Source organism: Biomphalaria glabrata, chromosome 3, assembly GCF_947242115.1.
Source record: "Biomphalaria glabrata chromosome 3, xgBioGlab47.1, whole genome shotgun sequence".
Taxonomy (NCBI): domain Eukaryota; kingdom Metazoa; phylum Mollusca; class Gastropoda; family Planorbidae; genus Biomphalaria; species Biomphalaria glabrata.
In genome coordinates this window covers 15539140-15564015 of record NC_074713.1, presented here as the reverse complement: position 1 = coordinate 15564015, position 24876 = coordinate 15539140, and the positions used below count along the sequence as shown (strand labels likewise).

The 24876-nt window shown below is 32.5% G+C and overlaps 2 protein-coding genes across 4 annotated transcripts in view; one reads left to right on the top strand and one right to left on the bottom strand.

The window, feature by feature from the left end:
* The first annotated feature begins 132 nt into the window (after nt 1-132).
* Nucleotides 133-4927, top strand: LOC106051667 (uncharacterized). Of its 2 annotated transcripts, none has more exons than XM_013206870.2 (2): nt 133-546; nt 1424-4927. In XM_013206870.2, exons 1-2 carry the CDS (start codon nt 292-294, stop codon nt 3278-3280), a joined length of 2112 nt encoding a protein of 703 aa, XP_013062324.1. In that variant the 5' UTR covers nt 133-291; the 3' UTR covers nt 3281-4927. The 2 variants fall into 2 exon arrangements, with proteins under 2 accessions (XP_013062324.1, XP_055881147.1); XM_056025172.1 differs by lacking the exon at nt 133-546 and adding an exon at nt 827-892.
* Nucleotides 4928-7124: 2197 nt separating this feature from the next.
* The window catches only part of LOC106051675 (thyroid adenoma-associated protein homolog), a 32478-nt gene continuing 14726 nt past the window's right edge, over nt 7125-24876 (bottom strand). For both annotated transcript variants that reach the window (XM_056023811.1, XM_056023812.1), the window contains exons 18-36: nt 24000-24161; nt 23638-23774; nt 22903-23034; nt 22608-22712; nt 22332-22442; nt 21700-21816; nt 21459-21585; nt 17465-17675; nt 16652-16876; nt 15804-16014; nt 14832-15044; nt 14210-14445; nt 13014-13184; nt 10695-10815; nt 10029-10147; nt 8992-9076; nt 8758-8863; nt 8422-8579; nt 7125-7243 (exon numbers count right to left, since the gene is read on the bottom strand). In XM_056023811.1, coding sequence (XP_055879786.1) covers nt 7187-7243; nt 8422-8579; nt 8758-8863; nt 8992-9076; nt 10029-10147; nt 10695-10815; nt 13014-13184; nt 14210-14445; nt 14832-15044; nt 15804-16014; nt 16652-16876; nt 17465-17675; nt 21459-21585; nt 21700-21816; nt 22332-22442; nt 22608-22712; nt 22903-23034; nt 23638-23774; nt 24000-24161 — 2804 coding nt within the window. In that variant the 3' untranslated portion in view covers nt 7125-7186. The remainder of the gene's footprint in view (nt 7244-8421; nt 8580-8757; nt 8864-8991; nt 9077-10028; nt 10148-10694; nt 10816-13013; nt 13185-14209; nt 14446-14831; nt 15045-15803; nt 16015-16651; nt 16877-17464; nt 17676-21458; nt 21586-21699; nt 21817-22331; nt 22443-22607; nt 22713-22902; nt 23035-23637; nt 23775-23999; nt 24162-24876) is intronic.

Genomic DNA, 24876 nt, shown 5'->3' with positions numbered 1-24876 from the left:
ATTTGTTAAAATAATTGATATTGTTCAAATCATTGTGGGAATAGATCTAGAATATAAATTTATTTCTTAAATATGATTAAAAGCTAGGAGATAAACTAGATAATAATATTTTTTTAAACAAGGGATGCTACTCTTATCAATGTTCATTATTGTCAAGTTAAACAATCAACATAAATTATGATGGCTAGTTTTCTCTAATCAGCTGCCGGCAACAAACCTTGCCTTGTCAGTTAGATCTAGATTATAATTAGATCTATATGATTCATGTCAGTAATGTAGAACATAAATACAATGTCACATTACGTTAAAGCAACGAAAAAGACGTTCAGTAAAAATGCGCACGATTGTATTGTTCGGCCGCTACTGAAACAGAGAGAAACTGGAGAGTTGTGTGATATTGTATTAAAATTAAATGACCGATGTTACAACGCCCATCGTGCCATATTGGCCTTATGGAGTCCCTATTTTCATTCAATGTTTACTTGTGATATGAAAGAAAAAAATATTAAGGAGATCGATTTATCTGCATCATTAATTTTAGAGCAGGTAAAGGCATATTATGGTCATGGTAGATAGAGATAGGCTACATATAAATATAAAGATAACAATAGCATATATATTATTATTTATTATATATAGATCTTTAAGTGACATTATGTCTGAATATATAAATTACCTGTGCTGATTCTGAAATTTGATATGGATACTTTGTCCTCTGATATCTTAGTTTTCACTCATTGTATTTTTATTATTTACACTTTTAAGAGTAGATGTAAATATTTAGCCAAAAATAATATTTGTATGCTTCATTTAATATGATATGTTTACTTGTGATATGAAAGAAAAAAATATTAAGGAGATCAATTTATCTGCATCATTAATTTTAGAGCAGGTAAAGGCATATTATGGTCATGGTAGATAGAGATAGGCTACATATAAATATAAAGATAACAATAGCATATATATTATTATTTATCTCTAAAGTTCTATAACAAAATGACTTTCTGGTTATTTTTCATTGCATTTGATTAGACATGAAATAAAATGGACATTTTTGTTCTTTCTGATTTAATCAAGTGTTAAAGAGTTGGAATTTGAATTCTAATGGAGACTTAGATTTTTATTTGCATTTTAGGATTAATGATTCCACTCAGCCTTACATTTATTGAGAAAAATTGAACTAAAGGATTACTGTCTTGACAACATAATTGTAGCTTAATCTTAAACTTATCTTTTTTTTTTTTTATTAAAGTTGGTAGGCAATAATAGAATAAAATTATAAAGCGCTTCTTTAGATTATGTATATTATTTAACACAAGTGACCATCATGTTTATGTAAAACAAAATTGGTAGGTCATTTTATTAGATTAGATTCAGCAAATTTTTCTGTGATATAATAATTGCATATCATTTTATATTTCAGGATACAGTGTTCAGCACAGTGCTGGATTACATGTACACAGGCTCACTTCCCCTAACCACAGAAACAATTACAGATGTTGTAAAAATATCAGATTTTCTCTTGCTAGATGATGTCAGAGAGTTCTGCCAGCAGTTTCTTCTGGGCTTGGGCAACCTTGATCTCTCCAATTGCCTAAGAGTCCGATTTCTGGCAGAGGACCACAACCTACCAGAAGTAGCTGCAGCTGCAAAGTGTATCATAGAGTCACGGTTTCATGACTATCTCATTCATCATGAGGATATACTCGAGCTACCTTGGGTTTGGCTGGTAAAGCTTTTGGAAGACCCGTGTGTCATACAGCATACGGGTTATAAAGAACTTCGTAAACTGGCCAGTAAGTGGATAAATCATGACAAGGTGGCGAGGGTTCCATATCTTCAACAGCTGAACTGTGCGATATCTGCTTGGGTCTCAGACTACACCAACGAAGCTTCTTATTTAGGACGTGAGCTTAGAAGATCACTGGAAGGTAGAGATGCCATTGGGCAAAAACAGAACTCTCCAATTGATGACATCAATAATCCAAGCCTTGATAACAGCATGTATACTTCCTTAGAACTTCCGTCCAATGCAGACACTTTATTACTAGAAAACACAGAAGATGTGATTCAGGGCAATGTTGGGTCATCTCTCACTTCCCAGATTCTGTTTACTGTGGTCTGCAATCAGGGATTAAAATTTTTGAAACTTTTTCTTTACAGTCTTGAGGACCAGTTATGGTTTCACTTTTCTGTGTCTGGAGAGAGACTTCTTAAGTTTGTACCAATGAGACAGACAGTGTGTAATATGTTGGCTCATGAAGGCAAAGTCTACATGTACCTGTGTTCCTCTTTCCCTTACCCTACAGATATGTTAAAAATCAATATTCTTACCATAGATCTGTTTACTGGCCAGCCTGCACTTTTTTCCTTCCGAACTGTGGATTATTACAAGCCTACTTATAGGACTACACTTACAAACTACCGCACAGCTCCCCCTGCCATGGTCATGTGCAGTGGTCAGCTGTTTGTTGTTGGCAACAAGGAAGGTACTGGGCACCTGTTTGCATGTAATTTAGCAAACAATCAGTACACCTGCTATCAGATTCCCAGTTCTAGATTCATCAGCCTGGCTAGGTGTGTGGTAAGAAACAACCGCCAAATTTTCATCTGGTACAGACATAGAACAGGACCATCAGAAGAGTTTTCTATTAAAAAGTCAGTAGGGTTTGTTCTCTTTGATGCTAAGATGAAAATCTTTAGCTCTTGGGAGCTCACACCCCCTGACATCTCATATGACGACTTTGCCAAATGCTACACTATGTGTGTGAGAGATGACACAGTTTACATCTACCAGCCTGGGGAGCCTGCAGTCATTCTTGATGAGGTGAGGGTTAAGTGGATCACTTCTCTTCGCCGTATTCCATTGCCAAGCCCTGAGTACATAAGGGAACCTCAAGCGTATGGATATCAGATTGCTGTGCCTACTCAAGATGGCATCCTCATTCTCAACAACTGGCAACCATACACTACCTCTCTGCATGAGATATCTGAAAAAGTTCCATACCCAATTTCCCACATTCCACCCCCTATCGACAACATATCTGTTGCCACCCTGGCTGAGCTGCCCAAGTATTTACTTCGCAATTTGCAGCGATGTAAAAACTATGATGAGGCCTATGCAAGTGCACTTCATGTAGCCATGCAGTACTCTGACGGAGATACTGATGACAGTGCTGGCTCTGTGTTGGAAGGTGCTGACTCTGAAAATGAGGATGAGTATGAATATGATGAAGATATCTATGAATATGACTATGATATGGGGAATTTTGAGGTTTGAATTTTATAAGTGTGATGTTTTCTTTTCATTAATAAGTGTACAGGATATCAAGTAACTATAAATTATTCAAAAACAAACCATATACTTGTATACATATATATATATATATTTGTGGTAGTGGATAAAATGTATGTCATATATTTTAAATAGTTTCTTTGGTTTAAATAATCATTTACAACCAAAGAAATTATTTCCTGTTAAATATTTAATTGATACATGAATAAATGCAAAGGGTTTTATATTTTCTTAATTTCTGTTTTCAAGAAAAATTTGCAAAATAAAAAGTTGTGACTATGATGCAGTGGATGTTAATTTTACAGTATTAATTATATAAAAAATGCATTCTTTTTGTTAACCATTTACCCCAAATTGTTGATCGTTGTAGGATTTTAGCAATGTCTTATGTTTTTTGAAAACTTTAGAATCATTTTCCTTTATTCAAATATGGAATCCTGTATGAAAATATAAAAAATACTTTTTTAAGTAACAAAGCTTATATTAAGCGTAGTTGTATCCATTAGTTTGGTTCATTCGTGTATTTAAATTTGTAATAGATCTAGACTAACAAAATAAATATGCATGATTACAAATATTTTGACCAATTGTTTTTGTTTAGCCCAATGTCATGCTTTTAGCTTCCTCAATACGCTCTGATCCTATCACTTGTCTGGACCAGTTAGAAAGGGGTAGGATGAGACAGAAGGGAGTATCTGGGTGAAAGACCTGAATTCGAACTTGAGGGCTAAAGCCTTTGAAAGCCAATTTGCTAACCACTCTGCCAATGAATCATTTATGAAAATAGAAGGTTTTATAGTTATCCATTGTTAGCTTCAAACTTTAGAGCGGCGACCTACAAAGTGTAAAGGATCTAATTCAACTTATACCACATCAGTCAAGTACAATTTCTTTCCCTTATTCGAGATACCAAACAAAATAATTAATCACCAATAGTTAATTAAATAATTGGTTAATTTTTGTTTTATTAATTCTTGTTTTGTCAGGTAAAAGAAATAATTGTGCAAAGTTTCAGCTTGATCTGATATAGGGTGTTGGAGAGATTTCATATACAAACTGTTTACCCCAGACAGAGTGAGCTGATATTAGTTTTGTACTAACAAAGGTGATAAATCTACTTAGAAGTTTAAAGGGGGAAAAAAGTTTTTAAAAATATAAAATATTTGATTCTTGACGAAGCTTTTGAATAAACATTACAGCTGTGTACAGATCTAACTTCACTTTAATAAGTTTAACTTTGAGAGCCTACATCTACATCACAATGACACCCTCCAAAAATACTGCATCAAACCCTTGATTGGGAAAAAAAAGCAACTTTGATTCATCAGTGTTAATGTTTCAGACTACAAGGCAAAGAGATCTGCCAATAGCAATGAAACAAAACACAAACAATGCTTCATAAGACCCAACTTACCCCGTGCCCTGAATGTACTCAGCTTTTCAGAACTAATATCTTTGAATCAATAAGATCGTGCGATCTTCAACCACAAAGCTCATCAATAGCATCCACTTCATACCCTAGTGCAGGGGTTCTCAGCCTGTGGGTCACAACCCCCTTAGGGGTCAATTGACGATTTGGCAGGGGTCGCCTAAGACCATCGAAAATATGGATTGGTATTGTCTATTCTTCCATTGCTGTGTGTGTGGGGGGGGGGGGGTGTCGCGGCAGAGTGGGGGATTGTATAAAGGGGTCGCCAAGCATAAAAGGTTGAGAATCGCTGCCCTAGTGGGATTAAAGTTATTACCACTTAAGAAGTCCTTGTGATTGCCCTGCTCATAACAGGAACCTGGTTCAGTTGATTTTTATCCAGGCATAATAACAATGTTTAAACCCCTCCATCTTCCTCTATTGACATTTATTTCAAGTTGAACTTGACTTCATTATGAAACCTGTTAGGATTTCAGATTTTTCTATAAAAAAAAACAACAGGAATCCTAAGTATTACCATTCAAATTAAAACTAAAAGGAGTCAAAATATTTTTTTATAACTTTACTACCTCTTTCAGACCTAGCAATCTATAGGGTTGAAGATGTATACGTCATTGGTTTTTATGGCCCTTGGTTAATCAGAGTGTCATGTGGCCAGCACCATTTAGCAACCACACCAACAACTTTGTTATGATATATTGTAATATAACTGATTTTTTTTTATTAGACTCCAGACTGTTTGATTATTGTTGTTGTTATATATGTTGATTACATATGCCCAACCTGCGATCGCAGCTGTGTATCAAGGATTGGCCTCTTTAGTCACACAAGAAGTTGCAAAGGGAAAAGATTGTCTCTCGAGGCGTAAAATGCCACAGATATATTAATACAATTTAAGTTTATATACTTGTATTGATTACATTCATTTATGTATAGAATTTCACAGTCAAACTTTTATAGGCAGCACTTTCATGTGTGTTTGTGTGAATGTTTCCCTATCATCAAGTTATTGAATGTATTTGTTATGATTTGACTGTAAGAATAGTAATGTAACTCGTGTGTGTTAGAGTTTATGTTTTACCTTTTAACAAATGCTGATTTTCTAAAATGATATTAATAAAATAATTACTGTTTTGATTCACTTTTTAACATCATTATAAATACTGTTTTATTTGTAATTCATGAATTCTTTATGCAAAAATAAACAAGACTTAATGTTTAATGAAAAAATAACTCATAATTTAAACAATTATCTCTCTTCTTATCTAACAAATAATAGAAGTTCCTTCAAAAGACAGGATAATTATATCCTACATGTAATCATGTGTTAATCTAGTCATGCATGTTAATCAGAGACAAGCTCTAGTAAGACATTGGTTTTCCTGGTTGATTCAGACAACTCATTCCATGGGCTAATGACTCTTGTACCAATTTTCAAAGTATATGAAATGAGATATTTTTGTCTTTCTGGGTATTTTATTAGTTCTTTTTATTTTGTGTATGCAAGTTATGGTTCATTATTTTCTTTCTTTTTTTTTTTTTTGCCTTCTATCTTGAAGTGTCTTTAAGAATAGTGATTTTAATTATAGTTTTACTATAAACAAATGTGAATATTCATTTGTTGTAAATTTCACTGCTCTATTTTGCATCTTTTCTAGTTTCTTTGTTTTCTTGATTCAAGGGGTCCCAAATAGAGAATGCATATTCTATTATTGGTGTAACCAAGTTTAAATAGCATTTTAGTTTTGTTCTTCTTTGATTAGTAAAAAAAAATGTAATAAGCTCTTTGCTTTGGCTTCTTAAAAATGTTATCAATATAAGCATTCCATGATAATTATTTATTTATTATAACACCTAGTTATTTTGAGTTTTTAGTCTGAGTAATTGTTTTACCATGAATAAGATAAAGTTATTTTCATTTTTTTTTTTAAATTAATAATAGGTATTTTTCTAGGTGGAAAGACATGCAGCAATTTAACTTTTTTTCTGTAATTCATTTAATTCTCTTTGTAAAATTTCACTATCTTCTACTGAGAAGGCACAGAGATGTAGAAGAGAGCCTGTGTTATAGGTATGGGGTCTGATAATAATTAGACTTATGTCATCTAGTGTTACCTAGTAATAGTGAAATTATTGCTAAAAATCCAAAGTATAACAATTATTTATGTGACAGATTTACACTTTCTTATTTTATAAGAAAGTTTATAAACATTTTTTTTTTTACTTAATCAAGCTGTAACAAAATCAAACATCCAGTTGTCACTGATGAGCCTCAGTTAAACTCCTAATAAACAAAAGGATTGCTCTTGGGTATTTCATGCATTTAAACTGCAACAAATTGCAAAGTGAAATAGCTATAGGATTAGACTTAATTCAAATCAGCAACAAGATCCCAGACACAAAATTCTAACAGCTTTATTACAATAACCATCAAATACATTTGGTTACTTAAAATTATTACTTCATGTCTGTTTGAAATCTGACCAACTTGTGTGCAGAAAAGGATGCAATGATGTATTCTGAAATGAACGGAAAAAATCACTTACTTAGATAAATTTAGCATATTAATGATATAAAGGAGCTAGTGAGGTGATGCACAGAAAAAAAAAGGCAACATAATCTTTAATAAATTATAATCTTACCCCTGCCCATAAACAATTTTGTAAGAATATTTTTCAGCAGCAAAATTTACCAAATGTAAAGAAAACGTCTTCTAATTGAAGGAGAAATGGCTAATACAGTTTGGAAGGATATAGTAATGAAAACGGAAAGAAAACAACTCAAAAGGAAATTATGATTTTTTTTTAAATTTTATAATTAAATTCTGTGTAAAAATTTGTAATTAGTAAACATTGTACCATTTTTGATTTAATGCTTAGAAACATTTCTATTTAATAATGCTGGTACCTATGTCACTCCCCTCAACAATACTGAAAGCTGATCTAGATCTAACCAATTGTATCACACTATTCTTACAGACTGCTAGAACTAGTCTCAACAGTTGATTTTGTATTTTTTTCTATATCAATAAACGTAGATATGTTTCTATTTACCGTAAACTCTAATTTTCCTTTTGCTAAAGATTAAAAGTATCTAGAATCTACATCTATTTGAAGAATTAGTTGTTTAATTTTTAAAATAAAGGTTTCTAAGCATCTAAATAAAAAGGACTGATGGGTTAAGCGCTTGGCATCCGAATCTGGGGTCCTGGCTTCGAATCTCAGTGAAGATTGGGATTTTGAATTTCAGTATTTTTAGGGTGCCTGAGTACACCCAACTCTAAAGGGTACTTGACTTTAGTTGGGCAAAGTAAAGGTGGTTGGTTGTTGTGCTGGCCACATGACATCCTGCTCATTAACCCTTGGCCAAAGAAACAGATGACCTTAACAGCATCTGCCCCATAGACTGCTTGATCTGAAAGGGGAACTTATTTAAATAAAAAATGGTAAAAAAAATCATTACTATTACAACTTTTACACAGAATTTAAAAGTGTCAATTTCTGAAATTGAAAAAAAAAAAAAAAACGTTTCTAACAGTCTAGGAAATATTCCTGCCAGGTTTCATCAAGATTGGTAAAAACGTTTTAATTTTTACAAATAACATGCAAACAGACAGCTTAATAATTTAAACAAAAAAAAAGACAAAGAAAGAAAAAAACATTAAAAAATGACACTTCATTGAACCACTGTAATGTACCTGCTGTAGCCATCTCACTTGCTCACAAACACTGTCACCTTCATCAGACTTAAATGTTGAAGTTTTCAAGAAATGCTCATACAGTTGACTAAGTAAAATAATACCAAGAATGGCAGACATCACTTTAGCATTACAGCTGGAATTTAACAAGCCGTTGTCTATTGAACAACAAAAAAAAAAGTACTTTAGTCTCATCATAATAATACTAAATTATATGCTTTTCAAAACAAAAACATGACTAGACAGAGTGTATTGAAACAAGAATTGTATACAGCAGTTTATCAACTATTTTATCTAATAAATACATTTTTCTTTCAAGCCAAGATGATGACTTACATTTGGCATGTCTTTGTATGGAATAGTTTTCTTTTGTCAATTCTGTCAGAACAAGTTTTAATTTTTCATTTAACAGTCTTCTAAGACTTTCCTTGCCTGTGATCATCTGAAATATAAAGTTAAAATCTGGTAAATGATCTATTTCTAAAGCAAATGTTTTTGAGGTTATTACACACACAAACAACTAACCTTTCATATGAAGGTAGGTAAAAACAAAAGACAAAATGAGCTTACCATTAAAGTCCTGAATGCCCACAGTTGTAGTCTGTGAGGCTCAGAAAATGCACTTGCAAGTTCTGGCTCAAAAAGCTGTTGAGATCTGAAACCAAAGTACACAGAACTTTACAACTAAGAAATACTCAAAACTACATCCTTCAAAAGCTTAGACTGGCAATCAGACTGGCAATGGAATAGTGTCTCAAGAAAAAAAAAAGCATAACAATGAAGAAAAAAACAACAACTCTGATTCATGTCACACTTGACTGCTTACTTTTAATAAAGGTAAAAGGAAAAAAAAAATAGATTTAAGATTATTAGAGAAAATATCAGACCTTGACCAGTCCACATGTAAACAAGTCTAACTGTCCAGCATGAAGTAGAGAGATAACTTCCTTCATTCATAAAGCAACTTTGGATCATCTCAAAGAAATGAGATGGAAGGCTGGGCATTAGTTATGGTCAGGAAAATGTCTCAGTCCCTCCCCCCTTACTTGTAGCTGATGTGTCCAGCATGAAGAAATCTAGGGTCAATGTCAATGTGACCTCTCCCAACAAGTCTAGTTAAAATGGGAGGCTAGAGCATGTACTGAGTCAGTCAGAATCAATCAGTCAAGCTATTGCCACTTAATTGAGCTAATGTTCTACGATGTTAACAATTACTGAATATAAAAATTGTATTTATTCCTGTGGTATCTACTTTATTTCAGTAATTGGATTTACAAGTTCATCTGTGGATTGAGTTTTAAAAAATTGAGCTTTCAATCTCAAAAGTTATCACTATGTGGGTTTCTGGTATCTTATAAATTAAAGACACGTCCAGCAATGTATGTCAATTAGAGACTTAAACTCTGCCAAGTCGTTTCAAGCAACACATTCCAAGCTCTAATGGCACTAGGGAAGAAGGAGCACAAAATGAGCCAACACATGTATTGTTTTGAGAGACAGTCATAATATACATATAAAGACTTAAAAATGAAGCAACATTACATGACTGTGCTTTGGGTCTTAACATTTGTAAGAAAAAAAAAAGATTTTGAAAAATTAATTCTTACCTCCAATTTAAAGTAACATTTAAAGATTGACTCAGTTGACCTTGAACAAACAGAGTGTCTAATAGTACCAACAGCAGAGTGTCACTAGGGGGTAGTCTGACAATCAAACTTGTTAAAAGCTGTCATGGAAACATAGTTAGAAATATTTAGAAAGATAAAAACAAAATAAAATGAATATTTAAAATTAATCTAGTTGTTTTTTTTTCATATATCTATTTCTTAAGCCTATAAAAAGTCATTTTAAAATGTAGAAACCCCAAAAATTGCTATCTTTTTTTTCTGTTGGGTTTGTTTATAAAGTTTGATTTATTTCACAACTTTCAGAAATTCCTTCAGAAATGAAGATTATTGCTTCCTCTCAAACCTCCTGCTATCCTGCATGAGGTGACAGATGGTAGGATACCAGCTCAGGAACATTGTGACCTAAAGCAAATACCATATAACCAGGCACCCATCAAGTACATCTGCTTGTTTCATTCCCCTAAATTATACTTTTTGTAATACTTTCATTATAAACTACTGAATCATATATACAGAATTATGTTTTAGTTCATCAATTAGTTCATCAATTACTTTTCCATTGATTTCTATGTATTGATTACACAATCATGTCTAGATATGATCAAACTGAGCCCCAGCTTCTAGTCCTGACATCTAATTACTTACAGGATAGCACAAGGCATAATGGAGGGAAGTTTTGTTTTCTGTATGGCATACAAATCTGGCAACAGCCTCTCTCACATCTGTCTCTGTGTCTTCCAGAAGTAGAATACTGGCTCTGATCAGACTGAAGTCAAATATGAAACAAAACAAATTGGAGAATAAAGTAGGAAAGATTAATTTTATAAGACATACATGCATTTATAGATCAGAAAACAAAGATTATATAGTGCCATTCTACAGCAAGCACCATATCTTAACAAGTAGACATCATTGTTTTAAAAAAATAGTACTGGGCAGGGCCGGTCCAACAGATTGCAGGGCCCTATGCGAAACGGATTGCGTGGGGCCCAGTCTAGGTAGGGATAAGTATAATAAGTCAACATTGAGATTTTGTATAAAAAAATTAATTCGTCTTTGCATTTTATTCATACTTTACTAGTAGAAAATCACTGTCACATTAACTTTACTAGCCATCTACAGTAGAAATATTTGTAAAATGTTTTATAAGTTTTGGATGTTCCTTCAGAGTTGAAGATAATTACTTCCTAGTCCAAGCCTCCCGCAGGACGACGGGGGATGGGAGCGGGCAGGGTTTGAACCCGGGACCATCGATGAATCTGAACGACAGTCCAGCGTGCAAACTGCACGACCAGGCAGCCATCCAGATAGTAGTTTTCCAACAAAAAGCCAATAAACATTCAGATCTGCCATTTAGCTTTACTGTCGACTAGCAAAATATCGCTTTTTAGATATATATTTGTATGCCAGTGACTATTAAAGTAAATTAAGTATTTGAACTTCTTGTTTTGGTTAAAATTTGCCTTATTATTACATTTTTATTGAATGAAAGCTGACAATGCTGGGTTTTTTTTCATTGAGAGTAGGATTGGTGTTTTACATATTGAATGACACTTGAAATGACAATTTTGTCTGTTTTTAAGGAGATTCGGATGAGTTTTCAGAAGATTATAATAATTTCAGGAGATTTTCATGACTTCTTTGTATATTTTGCAATTTCAGGAGAATTTGAGGAACCCTTTAATAATAAGCTAAAATGGATTAATTTAATAATTTACATCTAGAATCCGAGCGGGCCTATGAAAGTGTGGGGCCCACTGTGGCCGCATAGGTTGCAGTGGCCTAAGGCCAGCCCTGGTACTGGGTAATAGAATTGTTTCCCATGCCGACACATCAAATCAGTTTGTAGGCCTAGATTTAGAATCTAGGTCAATCCAATGAAAGAATAGATCTAGAAAGTCTAGAAAATTAAGGTGTTTTTTTCTTCCAAGAGCAGCTATTGCAAATAAAAAAAAAAAAGCACACCAGAGTTTCCTTTTAAAGCAGTTTTTTTTTAATTTTCTCTATTTTCTTGTGATTGATTTTCCAATGGTAATGAGCTTAAGATAATCATTTATGTTTTTAAATCTATTATATATAAAGTTTGGTGAAAATATGAACAAATATCAAATTTTTAAATTTGAAAATATTTTCTAAAATTTAGATCTAGGCTACTTTTCCACAGACAAAAACTTTTTATTTTCAATTTTCAAAATCCAAGATTAAAATATTTTTGTGTTTATGAATATTAATTTGTTTTATATAAAAAGGGCATTCATTCCCCTTTAATTCTCTACCAAATGTAACATTTTCTGATAAATAAACAAAATGTTATTGAATTTTAATCCTAACATGGTAGTGAACTTTGAATGGGCAAGGTTAATAATTCTGTAAAAATATAGAAAATAATTACAGCAAGAGTAGCTCAGGTTATATTGATGAAGAAACTGATCTTGAACCACACTGAGTATAAGACAGGAATAGATGAGACTGTTAAGGGAAGTGACTTGAAATTGTTTGTTAACTAGTTAGATTCAGGATTTGGTGCTACTCTTTGTTGTGATTACAATGTTGGAGGGTGGTTCACCTTTGTGTACATGTCCATTGGTTAAATAAGACACTGTGTTAAGGGTGTGTGGATGGAAATGGGGGGGGGGGGGGGGGGGGGGTAGAGGTAGGGTTATGTTGAAAGGATGTTTTGTTGTTGTTGGTAATGTAGTGAACGTTGCATCAAGTAATCTATGTTCAAAAGACTATTAAGCCTTTGTCCTAATGACTTCATTGGGTGTGAATAGCATCACACCCTGTCAGGAATAAACCTTTTTATATATTTGAAAGAGCTGTCTTGTATATTTTTTTATGTTTACTAATCAAGTAGCTGTGAAGTCACATTGATACTAGATCACAACAATATAGAAGAAGACTGATCTAAATATATAAGTAACCAATGTTGATTGCATGGGGCAATGGACTTTCTCTACACACCTTGTTACTACACTAGCAATGCTTGAAGGAGATGTACAAGTGCAGCAGAACTTTACAATATTTTCACCAGCAACACAGAGACTTTGTGCAGCCATTAAGCGGAGATTCTCATTTACATAAAGCTGACTGTAGTTAACAACCTGTTCTGCCCACAAGCAGAGTTGTCTAACCCTGTATAAGGAAGAGAAAAGCATTTTTGTTTCATTTGGAGTAAGGTGGGAGAAGTTATTGCAATCATATTTCTGATTAATGTTTAGCTGTAATAGTAGAGGAGTCATATATGCTATAATATGCTCAAGGTGGTCAGATGGTCTATATTGGAAACACAGGCAGGACCTTAAAAACACGACTCCAAGAACACTTTAGAGATTTTCGTAACTTTGCAACTAAGCCCGTCTCTATCCATTTCAATAACACACATCATAGGGGTACCACCGACCTCCTCGTCACTGCTATACAACAATGCAATGACAAAAACACCCGTCTGCAGATCAAAAACAAACTTATTTACATGTCAGGCACCCTCCAACCTAACGGGATCAACAGCCAGCACACTTTTATTTAATATACGATGGGCACTAACACTACGGTACCCCCTTTTCCCATTCATCTTTGCCTGACATCTCCGCCCCCTTCCGTTTTTCCGCGCTTTTACACCAGCGTAGCTCATTTCTTTTCTGCCTCGATAGAGAACAACATCGGACAGATAAGTTAACTCAAGACTATTTTGTGTTAATTGTTTTTTATTTTTTGTTTGTTTTGTAGCTGATGAAGGCCTCGTGGCCCAAACGTCCTTTGTTTTAATTGGTCCGGCAGGGTTACATATATGCATGTTTTTCGTATATTTCTGATTAGTAAATAAGTTACAACTTATGGATAAAAAGCAATATTTTTAATATTAATATTTTTATTTTATTTTGGTTTTCAGTTTTCGTTCAGTTTTTAAAATGCTTACAGAGTCAATCTTCTTTTTTAACATATGAATTAAGTAAAGCTAAAAAATGGTATAGAAAATTTGTTTAAAAAATCTCATTATGAGAAGTCTTGTCTCTTATGCTTATAAGGGTTGATATTTTTGAACTGACATTTAAATTGCCATAGCGCTCAAGTATAAGAGACAATTATACACACATAAAAAATATTGTAAACAAAAAAACAAAAACATAATATTTAACATTGATATTAGTTATTGTTACCTGTCACTTAGGTAGCCATTTGTGGCTAATCCAAAAAGTAAACCTTCCAAAGAAAATAAAACATCAGTGACAAATTTGTTCTCTCTCCACTGACTTTTCAGTGTTTCTATAGAGATATTTAAATTGAGGACATCTTGAAGCAACAGATTATTTAATTTGAGATTAATGACAATATCCACCATTTTGACAAAATGTTTGGCTGTGGTCTCTCTAAACATCTGGGCCAGGAGTTCTTTCTGTTTGAATAAAGAGATAACTAGAATTAAGTCACTTCAATAACATATTGTAAGTGCTTATGTATGGCCCAGAATGTGTAACAGTGTGTGAAAGAAACAAACAACTAAAATTGTGTTCTGAGAATAGAGAAGTTAGTTTCTTCACAATTGTGATCACATTATTTCTACTACAAGTCTACAAATGTACCCCAAATTCAAAAAAAAAAAAAAATTATTATAATATGATTAAAATTGAAATTCCAAACATTATTTTAGTGTGAATATTACAATTTTGTTGCAAAAAAAGAAATATTGAGGTTCAAAGTAAATTGAAAAAAATATATCAAGATTAGATTAGTAATAATTATAAATTGTCAGTATTGTAATAATCTTAATTTACCCCTTACTTGTATTTGGGCTTCTGAGATAAAAGAACCTTTGGCCAAACAGATATCTAAGCAGTCAAGGGCAGCTCCTCTCACATCATGTAATGTTGAAGATAAAGACCTGGTCAGAGTGTTACAAAGTTGTAACCTGTAGACTTCATTAGTGCTGAGACACTTGCTATACATCTCCAGTAAAGTTTGTAAACATGATGTAAAGCACTGAGCCCCATCCACCTATTCAAATGATAAGCAAACACCATAATGTTCACACACTGTAATTGTGCAACATGTTTCTTAAGGGAATGAGTGGTATAATTTGAAGTGTACAAAAATATTATTTGAAATTGTTTTTTTTTTCTTTAGAAATAACTTTCTGATATTCCTTCATGCAAGAAAATTATTACATCCTAATCATAATCTCCTGCGGAGGTGTGGTGGCTGAGCAGTAAAGCGCTTAGCTTCCAAGCCGAGGTCTAGGGTTCAAATCCTAGTGAAGACTGGGATTTTAATTTATTAATCTTTGGGCACCTGTGAGTCCACCCAGCTCTAATAGGTACCTGACATTAGTAGGGGAAAAGTAAAGGCAGTTGGTCATTGTGCTGGCCACATGAAACCCTTGTTAACCGTTGGCCTCAGAAACAGATGACCTTTACATCATCTGCTTTATAAACCACAAGGTCTGAAAGGGGGGAACTTTAGTTTATAATCTCTTGCAGGAAATCAAGTGTTAAGAAGGGTACAAACTCAAGACAATCATACTTTATACAGGTATTAGAAGTCATTTAGGGTTAGGTCAAGCTACATTTTTTAACTACAATATCAGCTCTCTGGCAGAGAACATGTTTGTTTCATTAGAATATCTAGATCTCACACAATCTTTCTTGATAGTATATTTTAAAAGTGGCTCTTTCCCAATTCCTTTATTTTAATAAAAATGTTTGCCTCTTTTACAGAACCTACACTACACATTTGGGCAATGTTAATGTCAGATACCTGCAACTGATTTATTGGGCTGTCAATGGCTTTCAATAGATTATTGAGCATAGGCCAAAGCTTTGTCACAAGGTCCAAATTGAGTTGACCATGAATCACACAGAACTGGATAATGTCCATCACACTTCTGGTGACCATCAAACAAGAAGTGTAGCTCAGTAACCAGTCATTGGTCAACAGGAAGTCAATGACTCTTACAAACATGTCCTGACTGAGAATACATAGAATCAATTCAGGTAGCATTAATTTTAGTTGAACGAACCGTTTACTTCAGATTATAAGGAAACAAATAAGAACACTTATGTGCAAACATAATAAAGAAATCTAAAGGATGCACATTAAAGTGAAATAATTCAATAACTATTAAGATAGTTTTTAAAAATTCTCAGCAAATATTCTACAGCAGTCGAGTTTCTTGCATTAAAATAAAGTGTTGAACAACCTATTTTTACAAACTGTAATTAGATTTTAAAATTATGAAACTTTGTAATAACAATAATATTAATAGGGGGTCATAATAAAAGGAATTCACCATTCTCAGCTCCTGACCATAGGATTCATGACTCATATAAGAAATTACTGTTTTAATTTTAAAATAAAAAAACAAAGAACAGTGAAAAGTAACATAATATATTGCCAATCAGAACAACTAGTATTGGATTCATTATGATTATTACTTGAAATGGAAGTTAAGATTGAAGTTCCAGAATCACCCAAATCTCCCTTACCTGGGGGAAGCAAAGCTGGAAGGTCATTGGACTTCCAACACCCAAGTAAGACATTGGCCATGGTGTAAAAAGTTAATGCTACTAGTTTTTCTGTTACAGAAAAGTTTGAATTCTACAAACCTAACTTTTTCAGAGACTAGAAAGTTTTGAACACAAAGCAACCAGCCATGCAGTGCATTCTTTGGAATGTTTCTGTCTTTGATTTGGATCAATACTTTGGCCAGGTCATCATCAGATTTGTCACACATTGACAATACCACATAAGCTTTAGCAGATAAATTGCGGAGAGAATATACAGGGTTAGATATGAAAGCTGACACTGAATTCTGAAGGCGGTTACATAAACTGAAAAAAAATCAAAAAATTCATAAATTTTCTAAAGTATAGATCAATATTAATTTTTTATGATAATTATACAATTTAAACAAAACAAAACAGTTAGTAGAAGTTGTTTGTAAATACATTTCTAAACAATTTCAATACCAGTAAGTATTTAGCTTTATGGAAACATTTTAGAATATTTGTCAAAATATATACATGTTAATAGTCTGGCAATATAAACTGAATAAAACTTTTAAAAAATTGGAATGTTATAGTCATTGTTGTTTTTTTAAACTATCAAAATTTTGGAAGATCTTTTGTACTTCATCAATGAAAACATTGGAAAGTGTTCAAGAAGCTGTCTTGTATCTTCTGAACAACATGGCAGTTTGCAGATTTTCAAATAGTTTATCTTTTAGTGTGCTATTATTAGATTTTATTGTTTTTATAAACATGCAATGCCATGCTTTGCGTAATATGGCCCAAATGTCTTTTACAATTTTAACCATTTTTTTCCCATTTTGTATATTTAGACTAAATAAATGTTTTTCTCTGAAAAATAAAATAATTTTTATAAATAAATGCTGAAATAAATATATGCTGAAGTCTTACTCAGACTCCTGTTGGTGTGAGTGTGTTGAACCAAGTTTTGAGATAAGATTGAAAACAATGTACAATGAAGTAGACAAGGTCATGGTCAAAGAGCTCTGAAGCTTGCACACCAAGTAATCTAAAAGCTCTGGGTATAAAGCACCAAACTCTGCCAATGTTGTGTTGCTGTTCAACTGATTTTTCTGGCCCAGTAGCCGTGAGATGAGAGTGCCTGGTGAAATAAACCAAACAACTTAAAATTGGCCTTTAGTCATTCATGTTCTTGTTAAAAACTTATAACAAAAGATGTTTTGTGCCACAAAAGCTTCATCCCCTACAAGAAAATAAAGAGGCTTAAAATTAATACTTATCAGTCCAATGATTACATATTAAAGACCAACTGAAGAGGTTTTGGGGTCAATCACAGAAACCGTTTTAATACTTGTTTTCTGTAATATAATGCTTAAAAAAACGTCTATGCAAAATATTTTCTATAACTTTTCAGCCGTTAATGAGATATTAGCATTTTAATGTGGGTTTTAGGGACACTAAAAAGTCTTAGTCTCGTAGCCATTCGAGATGTCTTTCTCCCTCACTACACTGGTCCGTGACGTCATAGTATGGAAACTAGGTCACGCTACTAAATTTAGAGGTAAGCGAATTAATGTTCGCCGGATTAGCCTAGATCCAATCAAGCGTACTAGTATCGAGTTTTAGTCCACCGTACAACGTGGATCAGTCTACTATACCTCTTGTTACAGTCCACGTGTGGTTTTTTATGACTATGAGTGTGTGCTAATCACAATTAGCAAGCCGGTTTAACTTAGATCCATTCATGCGTACCCAGTATTTGACCACAACACAGTGTTTCTGTCCACCATATCGGGCAGTACACCTGCAATTTTTTTTTATCACCAATTCTTTCAATTACCGGTATTTTTCGTTCTGATAACGATGATAGTAAAATAGATCTATATGCTAGAAACTATGGTTGCAGAAACAGCTAATGGAATTCACTTATTTAAATGCCCTTGGAATGATAATGTGTAATTGTGTGTAGAGATGGGGTGGGGAGAAACAAGTCAAAGCTAGATAGTTACTTGCACACTAAGTACAAATTCAGCTTCCTTAACTTATATGATTTAAAAATTTAAGAGTAATCCCCATATTGGAAGCAGTTAGCTCAATGAAAAGCTGATAGCAATGAAGAGCTCAATTTGTTTTTCCTAATGCTGTTATAAAGCAGTATTGCTAACTAATAGTTCACTTTTACTTTTTCTTATATTAACATATTTTCAAAGTAATAATAATAATAATAATCTTTATTGTCCAAACAAAAAACATTATAACTATTAGAATATTATCAGAATATTTTAATTTAAATTAAGATAGCAACAGCTGAGGTAATATATTTGATCAGTTAGGTTCAAGCTATTAAATATTTCAAGTTCTAATATTAAATTATTTATCTGGCTAAATAACTTTTGGGTGCTAAATTTTCTTTAAAATATCTTTGTAAACAGTGTCTTACTGGAAATATTTATATTTCATTAACTAATTTATAAATATAAACAAACTATGCATTCCGCATTTATAATAATTTTTTTTTTTCGTCGTCTGCGTGTCTTTAGCAAGCTTGTCAGAGCTTTTCAGCTGCTTCTTTCAAAGGCAATCTGCTTTCCTATATGCCAAAGAAACCACTGGTTTGTCTGTATAATGAATTAGATATGACAAAATATACAAGTTGCAACTGGGTTCGTGTGGTCAAGAGAAATGCTGCATTCATCCTTAATCTTCGGAATCGAAGATAATGCCTTATATATAAATAACTTTATGTTTGCATTAAATATAAAGGGCATGTCCCACAAAGTTGAAATTTATCCAAAAGAATATTTTTTCACTTTTGAGTATTTATAAAGAAAATGTAACAAATTTGTTAATTCTAAAAATTTAAGACAACGTTAGCTTAAAACAAACCAACTGAAAATATGATAATAATAATAATAATCTTTATTGTCCTTGTATATGACTTATTTATTAAAGATTATTGTCATAACCATATAAAACTGACAGGATTTCTTCTAAGCCATTGAGTGTCATAGCATAAGCTTTTAGATTTATAAGTAAAAGATGCTCAACAGTCTTATAAAATAACAGTCCAGCTGGCATAACACACAATCAGGCAGCCATCCACTGTTGGACGCGTCAGATCATCTTTTAGCCAATGTCAGGTTTCTACAATAAAATAAAATAAAAATATATATATATATAGGCCTAGTCTATATATATATATTTAGTAATAGATACATAATAGATACATAAATAAAAAATTAAGTAATGTTAAATGAATATGAACATTAATATCAACCTAGAGGAATCTAGTGCTACTTTACTAGAATGTAACTAGATTATATACTATAAAGGTCTATAGTGACTATAGTAGATCTATCTTAATTCTTGTAATTCTTGGAGTCTAATGAAATAGTTTAGTAAGTCTAGATTTTATTAATTTATAAATCTAGATCTATACCTTCCTTAAGAATGATATGTAAAAATTATATGCTTTTTAAAAACTATTGTTATTATAGACACTATAGTGACTATAAGTGATAATAGTCTTCTAAATCTTGTAGTAGGCCCTACTACAAAACAAGAATAGACTTAATTTTATAGACCAACTAAAGATTTAGAAAGAACCTTCCCCAGGACATATAGACGTCTATATTAATATTACAGACCACTAGTGAAGTGACCTAGCCCTATAGCCTAGGCTAGTTACTATATAAGTCATTAGACTATATTTTTATATTCCTAGATCTATATTATTGTTTTTTGTACTTATTTTTATAATAATAATTTATTTTATTTAATTTATACTAAATTAGATCTACGACTAGATTTAGATAGATCTACATCTTAGATCTAAACTAAGACTAGTAAAAAAAATTTATGTAGCTAAAAATCTATTATTAGATATCTAAATCCATATCTAGTTACAATCTAGTAATAAGACTAAATTGTTAAGTTGGTCTTAATAACAAAAAAAAAAAAAAAAAACAAGATCTAGAATCCTCTAGGCAGTCTAGCTAGATCTAGTGTCTTGAGCTCGACATTTTCCCCCTATTTCCATACTAAAACGTCACTTCCGCTTTCGGCCATGACATAGCCATTTCAAATCTCGTTAATTTTTTTACACTTTCAAATGACTTTTTCTAGTATAAATATGTATTTCTTTTAACTCAAATTTTTAGGAACTATATTTGATACCTTCTACTATCATAATCAATAGTTATCTCAATTTCGATAAAAACCTCTTCAGTTGGTCTTTAAAACATTCTTAAAAAAGCATGCTGGCTGAAAAACCTGGGAAAGAAAGGTTGAGAGGAAGAACTTGTGTGAAGATTGATCACTGACACAAAGAAAGGTTGAGAGGAAGAACTTGTGTGAAGATTGATCACTGACACAAAGAAAGGTTGAGAGGAAGAACTTGTGTGAAGATTGATCGCTGACACAAAGGTTGTGGATGGAAATATTAATATTATATCAATGTGTATTTTTGATAAACTTTATTATAAGTGAGGAAATTTGTTTTACAATTATGCATTACAAAAAACAATACATGATTAGAGCAAACATTTGTACAATAGCACACAAGATAATCATGTATGGAAGAATGATGTATGAACATGAACAAAGTTGTTTTTTGTTTTCGCTATTGCTACTGTTTATTGTTTCACTTCATTGCTTGCTTTAAGTTGATTTAGGCTTCATGGAACTATGACTTTGTTTTTAAGTTAGCAGGGTTTAATTAAATTATGTTTATTATATTTCAGTCCAGCTATTCATGTCCTACCATTTAAAGACCCTGCTTTTAGAAAAGAAAATTATTACAAACTATTTAAATTTTCTAGAAATCTTATCAGTCTCGTTAATCAAGAGCTTGATTTGAAAGAGATGAGATTGACTAAGCTAGTCAACAAGTCACTTTAAGTCAGCATAAAAAAACAACACTTACTTATAAGTTGAGTGGCTGCATTTCTTACTGCCCATGAAGGAGAATCAAATCCTTCTATGACAAGTACTGTCATCTTTGATAACAAAGGCATCAACATTGGAGCTAACATGGCATCACAGAATATCACCTGAAACCCAACAAAGTTACAGTCATACAAACATGGGAACACTAATGCTTAACAGAACCCTTTTCCACTGTGCAGTATTCTTTATAATTTCTATTACGAGTTATTATTACTTACTTTTAAAATATTTAAAGCGTGACTTTGACTTAAGTCCTGGAGTTGGCTTGGATCATGTGGAAGAGGTTTGCAAGCCACAGTATAAAGCTGTTCTACACTGTATGTCAGCAGATCACACTAATGAGTGAATTTAAAATGTTATGTACATATAAGTATTAGAGCTAAGATGTCATGTACATATTACAATTAGAGCTAAAATGTTATCTGTTTATTGCTATTAGAGTTAAGATGTTATGTACATATTACTATTAGAGCTAAGATGTTATCTGCTTATTACAGTTAAGATGGAATCTGTTTATTAATATTAAGGCTAAAATTTTATTTGCTTATTACTATTAGAGCTAAGATGTTATCTTCTTATTACTATTAGAGCTAAGATTGTATCTGCTTATTACCATTATAGCTAAGATGCTACCTTCTTGTTATTATTAGAGCTAAGATTTTATGTACATATTACTGTTAAAGCTAAGATGTTATCTGCTCATTACTATTATATCACTGTTGCTTCCTATCAGATAAAAAAAAATGTTGCTACACCACAAACCTGCAGAAAATGTTAATAATCAAGTTCAATTAAGGAGTGGCACTGATACACTTGTGCACAAACTCAAAAGTGCATTCCCAAGACTTACATTTCTAGACTTGTGGGCTGCTTGTAAAATTGTTTGTACAACAATTGGTAGACCTGCTGATCTCCTCGTCACACTAGAAGACAGAGAGTTGTCTGACAAATTGACTAGGAGCTAAGGATTGTGTAGACAGTTGAACAAAATAAACTTTTTAAAGTAACAGAACATAAATATATATAACAAAAAATCCTATAATTTTTTTTAATTAACAGCTGTAAGTAGTCTCTATTTAAAAATCTTTTCGGCAAGAGAAACTAAGAAAGATATGCCTGCATTTACCTGGTTTAATATTTCCCTTGGAATATTGTTCAGATAGGGGTCACTACTAGATAGAAGAGAACAACAGAAGATAAAAAATCCATCACGACATCCTTCTATAGCACCCTTGAAAAGAATACACCATAAGTAAAGTTAATTCCTTTTATTTTTCTAAATGTATTTCAAAACATTATATTCATTTAAAACTTTGTGCTACAGTTCATTTGTGTTTTCCTCAAAATAATATTTTTTTTTTTACTTAAGCAGTAATTAAAAGCGAAAACTTTTGGATATGTCATATTTAAATTATACCTACCCTATGCCGGCAGGTAGTTAAAACTTTAACAAAAATCTGACCAATGTTGTGTAATACATCAACAGAGAGCAGACATTTTTCACTATGTTGTAAGACAACATGAGTTAACTCCCCTAGACAAGCACTGCTCTCCTTTGGAATAAAATAAAGTTACTTCAAGACACATTATAGATGCAGGTACAGTTGTTTTTATAGTAAAAATATTCAATGAGTGTGGCCCACTAAACAGCCTACAATCTATAGATCTACATTTCCCCAATCTGATGTCAGGTATTCATATCTAAGAGGACTCTAAGAAGATCCTAAGAGTAGAGAAGTCTCCACCAGATCAAATCAACTGTCAGTTTGGTAGAAAATCTCTACCTCTAGGTCATTATGCCCTATTTTTCTTATTGGTTTATATAATGAACGTTTTTAAAGTTTCCTGTAAGACATTCAAGTCATATAAGCCTGAGACAGAGAGTTTACTCATGTCCTTACTGTCAAGAACATGCTTTCTGGCCACCACAGTAAACAATCACCTCTATTTAACTGATATTAAGATCCCTAGATATTTAGGTGGGCTTAATGTTTTCAAATACCCCCCCCCCACCCCCCAAAAAAAAAGAAAAAACTAAAAAACATTAAAACATTTTATTATTCAGCAGCTAGATGATCTTGACATCAGCCACATTTATCTAAATAAAATAATGATATTAGCTTCTTTTAAAAAAAATATCTATTCTAGATACAGACCTTTATATTGAGCCAGCACCATGACAAAAGTAATTGAAATGCAGGAGATATGGACAAAAGTCCCTCTTCTGAATCTTCATCACTTGATATCAAAGTCATTAATGCTGTGCCCATGTCAGCAAATGATGGACAATTATCTGAATGACATATTCAACAAAAGTCAATTTTACATTTAAGCAAATCATATATTTGTTCTTACATTTTTAATAATTTAAGTTGAGTTATTATTACAGTTGTTGTTTTTTTATTTGTATATGGCTATTCAAAATTTTTTAAATGTATGTCTCCAAAGTCAGAGATACATCATCATTAAGTAAATTTTATGTTTCAAAATAATATCTAGAAAGATCTATATGTAATACCTAATGTTGTGCCCCCAGCCATAACATCAAGCATCAAGTTTAGGATGGTCTGGTTCAGAGAGTAAACTTCTTGAAGTCTAGAGCTCCAGGCCCCAGAATCAAAGTCTGTTTTCCAGCATTTAGACACATCAGTTAATATCTGTGTAACACACTTGGTCCAACCTGATCAGAAGTTAATGGTTTGAATAAAAGAATTGTTAGTAACAGAATTCTCAAGTTCAGCCAAACTGCTAACAGACTCAGAAAATTAATATATAAATACAAGGCCAAGTAAGGATTTTGTTTCACTATTTCAATAATTGAAAGCTTTACAAACATATAAGCACATTTGTATCCTTTAACAATAGACGCCCTCTTAAATTTAATAGGAAATTGAGTTTATCTGTTATCTAGGAAAACAATGTACATGAAAAAATACATCACTGGCATGTGTTAAATGTTTCCAAATTGTTCTAAACTACTCTATATTAGACATAATGTGGAAATTCCAAAAACTATTTCATGTATGCACAAGCTGATCTTGTAAGAAATAGCCAATTACCTAGTCATTACATCACTATAATAAAGAACTTCCATTGTAAACAATGTTATAGGCCTGCACTTGCATTTTTGGATTGTGACAGTAGTAGACCAGTAAACGCCAAAACCAAATAATCAAGTCTAGTTTAGCTGATCAAAGGTTAAGCAGAACAGCAGCTTAATCAACTAAATACTTTTTTAAAAAGTAAAGTTTCCCTTTCAAACTTTGTGAGCTAATGGGCAGATGATGTAAAGTTTATCTGTTTCTGTGGCACAAGGGTGTCAACGACCAACCACCTGTATTTTTCCCCAACTAATGTCAAATACCCATAAAAACTCAGGGGTGCCCTAAAAAAAA